We start from the raw sequence: 6175 nt of genomic DNA on the forward strand, positions 1-6175 counted from the left end.
CTTCTGCTAAGATTAATGGAAGGGGGGAAACTCCGATGCTGTGTGGATTAAATCAGTTGTATGGGGGGAGATTTTGAATCCCAAAGAGGGCTTGCAAAAATGGTGGTCTTGGTGCCTTCTCCCCTGGTTGTCTCAAACCTCTCTAGTGTTTGGAGGGTTTTTGTTACTGAATTTGGGCTTGTCCTTGCTGCAAATAGCTTTGGAACTAGGTGTGACCTTGGCAGAGGAAATATCTGTAAAGCTCTTGCAACTGCTTCCTTATCCTTCTGTTTTATGTGTGAAGCCTGGTAGTCAGCCACTCCTTAACATCAAAATCCAGGAGGCTGGCCTCCAAAATTGCAAACTTCCCGATTTGTGAATTTGCGAGCCAGGAGCTGGAGGTGATGGCTCTCGCCTTCTGGATTCCAGCAAGCAGCGGGAGTTCAGTGGGTTGTCAGTGGGTTCAGTGTCTGAAGGAACCTGTTTGGGGGAAATGGTATCAGTTGCTGTAGGATGTTGGGAGTTCTTGGGAAGAGAATTTTTGCAAAAGCATCATTTTCTTGTCTGTGTGGAAGGAGTTAGTTACGGTGGCAGAGCGGAAGCCGTTGCAATGCGCCTCCTCTGTGCTGTTGCTCGGTTATTGGACTCCTCACCGAGCTGAGCTGCTGAGCGGCTCTGGGAAGGGGACCTTGGAGGGCACCATCTTCCACAGCAGAAGAGTTGATCGATGTGAGGTTGGAGTCCAGCAGTTCCCTTATCATCGTTTACCCTCTTGCTCTAGTTATGGTCCTTGTTGCCCACTCTCACAGGGAGACAATCCTTTTTCCCCCTCCCAGCAGGCTGTGGTGGTTGTATGTTTGTCCTGGCGCTTCAAAAGCTTTAATCTCCTGGGTTACGTGTTTAAGGAAGTGGGTGCGCAGGGATGTGTGTAAGGTGTAGGTAAACTCGCAGGGAGGTCGGGTGGCACCAGGTGAGTTCAGGAGTAATCCTGGCATACCGGAGGTGGTGCTCAGTTAGCACAGATGTCACTAATCCAGCACGTCAGTAGTTTCTTCTCCTTGAAACATGTTTTTTTACCTTCCTTTCTAGGAAGGGGTCTGGAGGAGGGAAAGTTTCTCTTTCTGATGAAAGGGGCCTGGAGCATTATGACAGTCAAGTCTTTAAAAGCTTATGAGTTCCCAGAGTCCTTGCCGGCTAGCCGCTCCCTCTGCTGATGTTGTCGGATGTCAATAAAGAGAGGTTGAAGGCAACACTTCTCATGGAGGTAGAAGTGAAATACTTGGAAAATACCAAGGATTTTCCTCTTTTAATTAATGTAAAATCATCTAGGGGCTTAATAGCTGGTTAGAGATTGAGATGTGGAACCCTAGAAAAATCGCTAAATTCACCTCTATTATCTGGCTTGACTTCCCAGCATCGTTGGAGTATTTTTTCTAATAAACGTGTTCTGGTCTCTTCAGCAGGTAACATCGAAAGGTGCTGGCTTAAACCCTAACGCAAAGGTGTGGCAAGAAGTACCTCAGGGGAGCGGCGAGGCTGTGCCACCCACAAATGGCGCAGAGCACTCGTGGCAAGAAACGGCGGCTGCACAGGGGACTCACACTGAGGGTGAGATGTTGGGGCCCATGTTTCGACACCAGCCCGTGCTCGGTTGCGCTGAGCAGCTCTGCTCGAGTTCAGCAGTGAGGAGCAACCTCTTGCTCTTGTCCTCGAGGTTGTAGTGCTGATGTTCCAACAAGTATGAAATGAACATGAGGAAGCAGTGCCAGTTCACAGAGGTTCTAGGTCTGGCCGGTGAGCTTTGGTTTAGGGATTCGAAGCGGTGCCCAGAGCTGTGCTGGGATAGAGCGCCTCAGCAGGCAGCAGGATCTGAGGGGCCCGGTGATGACTGAGTAACGCGCTAAGAGGGAAACGATGCTAAGTGTGTAGCAATGGATTCATGTTCCCCGTTGCTGCGCTTTAGTGTTTGCTCGACCCTGTGAACAGGAAGATAAGGTCTGAGGGCCACCTCAGTCCTGGTAGGTCACTGAGGTGCTGCTGAGAACTGTTGGTCACCTTTGTGCTGGAGTAGAGGCTGCAAAGCATCTACAGTTCACTCCTTCCAGTTGAGCCTGTGCTCCCGTGGGGTTTTATAGCATTCACTAGGTGCTCCCAAGTCCTCTATGTGAGTAAGAATCCTGTAATGCGTTGAGGTGATGGAAGCTCTTGTAGTGCTTTGGTTTTAGGAACCTTGTTCAAATATTTTCATGTTGAGGTGGAAAGCCTCTTTTTTAGGTCCTCTGCCAATTTTGGGGATCTTCATAATGTCAGGATCCTATTATTTACGTATCCGCGAGACCCTGGTGCAAACCAGAAGATCTTTCTGAAGTTGGAGAGGCAGAAAGTTCTGTCCAATACAAAGCAGACACTGAAAGTGTCAGAAATAAAGACCATGTCTAGACACGTTCAGTTACAGCACTTTCGAGTATTTGTTTTAATGTTGGTAGCCAAAATTTCTCGAATGGAAAATACTGTGAAGCCGGCAGTGGGTTTTCTGCTGACGGCATGTTCTTTTCCCAGGTAACATAGAGATTGTGGAGGACAGCTGCAAGCAGTATGAAGTGATGTATTCCCCGTCTTGTGAAGCCACAAGGAATGGCACAGGAGTTGATGAAGCGTCTGCAAATGGAATTGTCCTGGCAACTGAAGATCTTGGATACCAAATCTACGAAGTGTCTGGTGAGTATTCGAGGCAGAACGCTGCTGTCGGGATCTGTCAGCCTCCGGAGCCTGCTGCAGTCAGCACGTGGCTGAGCAGGAACTTTGAGACGTTCCATGCGCAGTCAAGAAGATCCAAACCAGCCACAGCACTCGACCACAGAGGTGGACGCATGGGAGGTGAACCCGTGGGATCTACCCGAGTCGTGTGCACAATATGTGGCCTGCTGGTCTTTGAGCCTGTCTCGGGTGACCTTTTCCCCTTGGCCTTACCCAGGAGGTTTCATTCTTCTAATGTACAATGAAGTGTGTTCTTGCGTTGTGTCCTTGCTGTGAACTGAGACCTGACGGTGAGTGTCGTCACTTTTAGGTGAAGGCAGCTCTGCTGTGTCCACAGAAGACATCAGAGAATGTTTGAAAAAACAGCTTGAATTCTGCTTCTCACGGTACAGTGCAGCTACTTCCACTTCGAATAAACTCTAGAATCTATGCCAAATTTTTCGCTTTTTTGGCTTGATACGTGCTGTCATCTCCATAAAAAGAGTCACTGCCAGTGAAAGAGTGGGTTGCAATACGGAGCAAGTTTTGTTACGATGCTGTAGAAACCCCATGGTACCTTTTGGCGGCTTCAGTTGCCCAGTAGTCCTGGCCCTTCCCTGAGAATCGCGTACAAGTTGTGAGCTGTTGAGATAATTTTGCTGGGTGTTACCAGGGGAGGTCTCTTTGGTGAGACCCTTTTTGCAGACCCGCCTGCAGAGCACTGTAATGTCATTCAGGGCTTTTTATTATTTTGTCCTGCTTTGTGTTGCTCCGCTGGGATTTTTTCCAGGAGGGATAACCTAAGTACACTTTGGCTCGAGCTGGCTCTGAAGGCTGCTGGTGAATAGCGAAGCCTGCAGTTACCCCCTTGTTTGGAGGCTTCTGTAAGGAAAGTTGAGGATTTTTCTGTACTGGTGAACTTCTGTCTTTGCAGTGAGAATCTTTCGAAGGATCTGTACCTGATGTCTCAGATGGATAGCGATCAGTTTGTTCCCATATGGACGATTGCCAACATGGAAGGTATCAAGAAGCTGACAACTGATATGGACCTTATTCTTGAAGTTTTGAGATGTAAGTCTAGCTGTTTGGGGTCTTTATTGGTAGAACAAAAAATCCTTCCTTGCTGTAGAGAAATGTGTGGTCTCTGAGCTGGTGATGGCTCGGAGTGATGGTAGGTGGTGACGGGAGCCTCGTTCTGCAGAGCTGTTTGAATAAGTGGCTGTTCCAGCCTCCCAAATTCTATTGTGCTTTGTAACAACGTGCCTAACCCTGCCCCAGAAAGAGGCTGCTCAAGATACCGCCAGCAGCGAAGGTCTGATTCTGGGAGTAAACCGGAATTCCAGATTTCAAGAAATGTTTTCCGAAGCAGCTCGTTGTGGTTCTTGGTTCCACGTTGGATGCGGGAGTCTGAGATGATTTGCGGAGCACAATGTCCAACATTAAATCAACTCTTGTGTTTTAATTGTAGCTTCTCCTATGGTACAAGTGGATGAGAGAGGGGAGAAAGTCAGACCAAACCACAAACGATGTATTATCATTCTCCGCGAGATCCCCGAAACAACACCTGTAGAGGTAAATAAATAGAAAAGGAAGAAAGAAAGAAAAGCCTGTTGGTGTTTTTGGAAGCTGTCTTCAACAGTGCTTCAAACAGCAGCAGGAAATTTTGCGTAAAAGGTCAACTAGTATTTAATTAAATTAATTTTGTTAAACACTGGTATTTTTTGTTTAAACCATGTTAGTAATTTTTTCTGCCTGGATATATTGTGAGAAAAGCCAGAGCAGAAATCTGGGGTAATTGCTGGCCCTTTCCATTACTTGCTGATGTATGAAAATGCTCTTAAGTAAACTTTTTTCCACCAAAATGGAGCGAGCCAGGCTTTTCTGGGAGGAATCTCCTTTGAGAGCCAAAAATAAAACCAGTCCAGGGCATAGCTTGGAATTCAGGCTGAATTTTTGTCACAGCGGTAACTTTTCTTGAAGTCAGACGGTTGTTTTGGCAGCAAGAAACGTTACTAAACATTCCTCATTCATTGTGACCCAGTGTGAGCTGAGCTCATTATGCTCAGAGGAGGGAGGATAATAAAATTCCAACTGATATTTGGCGAATGGAATGATTTAGTTCTTTGTTTGTTAAAGTTGTAAGGCAGGGTGTTTGTCTACTGGCATTTTTAATTAGTTCTTTTAATGCAAACGCAGAACGGCTGCTTTGCCCTCTCTCAAATCTGATTATCACAAAGCTGTCAGCTTGCCTCGATTTAGAAATATTTCTTGGAATCTTTCCTGTCTAGATGACTCTTGCGATCTAAAGCTTCTCTGATAGAAATACCACCAGTTCTGCACTGATCTTCGTTTTCTTGTGGCTTTTTCTTCAGGGAGCTTGTAGGCTGGAGGAGTGCTCTTGGGTTGAGGAGCGGGGAGAGGGGGTAGTTTGGTGTCTGGCAGCGCTGTGGAGGGAACACAAACCTCCATGGTGAGGGGGAGCTGCAGCTGAGGAACCGGAGTATAAACGTGTAATGTTGAGTTTACAGTTTAGATCTTGGTGCCCTTAACTGCCTGGCTTCTTCTCTCCCCCAGGAGGTTAAGGCTCTGTTTAAAAACGAGAACTGCCCCAAAGTGATAAGCTGTGAGTTTGCTCACAACAACAACTGGTACGTTACATTCCAGTCAGATACAGACGCGCAACAGGTAAGGCTGCTTCCGCTCCTACTGACCTCTCAGTTCTGTGTGAAACGGGAGTTGCACGTGTGCTTCCCGCAGCCAAAATAAATGTTTGTTTACTGATCTGTTCCTTCAAGAGGTTATTGCCAAATTCCAGTTGTTAGAGAGAAAAGCTGAGGGACCGTGGGCTTACAGTTCCCCTGTCTGCCTCTTGCCTCAGTGCTCTCTGGCCACGACGGACATCTCGCATCCTGAACTGGAAGCGTTGATGAATGTGGCCGGGCTAAGGGGGAAGCACCTTGTTACACCTCGTTCCCCTTAAATCATGTCATAGCCTTTAGGAAGTACCGTTTTATCAAGGTCTCCTAATGTTAATGTTTGTGTCTGCAGGCGTTTAAATACTTAAGGGAAGAAGTGAAAACCTTTCAGGGCAAGCCAGTAATGGTAAGGCCGCCTCACGGGAGCTTCTGTTGGGATTGAATTACTTACTGCTTCCGTTTGATAATGCGCATTTGTGGGGGGCAGAGCTCGCACCAGCAGCGGGGTGGTTCACGGCACTTGCTCTGTAGGTGGTTAACTTGAACGAGGTCATGGGTAGCTTTGAAAACTTACAGCTCAGTGGCTGCTGGTTATCCGCAGCGCTCCCTCCCCTGAGGTGTGAAATACATTCCTGTTCCCTTCGCCACTTCCCCAGAATCTGGGTCTGCAGATCTCTGGGTAAGGCATCGTGTCCCTTCCCTTCAGCACGCTGTTGGAACGCAATCAGCATTGATCCTGTCAGAGCTCTTACTTGTCAGCAGGA

General features: G+C 47.5%; 1 protein-coding gene across 1 annotated transcript in view; it reads left to right on the forward strand.

Annotated features, from left to right (window-relative positions):
* Window positions 1-1393: 1393 nt before the first annotated feature.
* The window catches only part of LARP4 (La ribonucleoprotein domain family, member 4), a gene marked incomplete at its 5' end in the record, with an annotated part of 12459 nt that continues 7677 nt past the window's right edge, over window positions 1394-6175 (forward strand). Inside the window, 7 exons of the mRNA XM_010135307.1 lie at window positions 1394-1587; window positions 2539-2697; window positions 3047-3122; window positions 3650-3786; window positions 4184-4287; window positions 5290-5400; window positions 5764-5817. Of these exons, the coding sequence (XP_010133609.1) occupies window positions 1394-1587; window positions 2539-2697; window positions 3047-3122; window positions 3650-3786; window positions 4184-4287; window positions 5290-5400; window positions 5764-5817 (835 nt within the window). The remainder of the gene's footprint in view (window positions 1588-2538; window positions 2698-3046; window positions 3123-3649; window positions 3787-4183; window positions 4288-5289; window positions 5401-5763; window positions 5818-6175) is intronic.

This window comes from Buceros rhinoceros, unplaced genomic scaffold (genome assembly GCF_000710305.1).
Source record: "Buceros rhinoceros silvestris isolate BGI_N320 unplaced genomic scaffold, ASM71030v1 scaffold43450, whole genome shotgun sequence".
Taxonomy (NCBI): Eukaryota; Metazoa; Chordata; class Aves; order Bucerotiformes; family Bucerotidae; genus Buceros; species Buceros rhinoceros.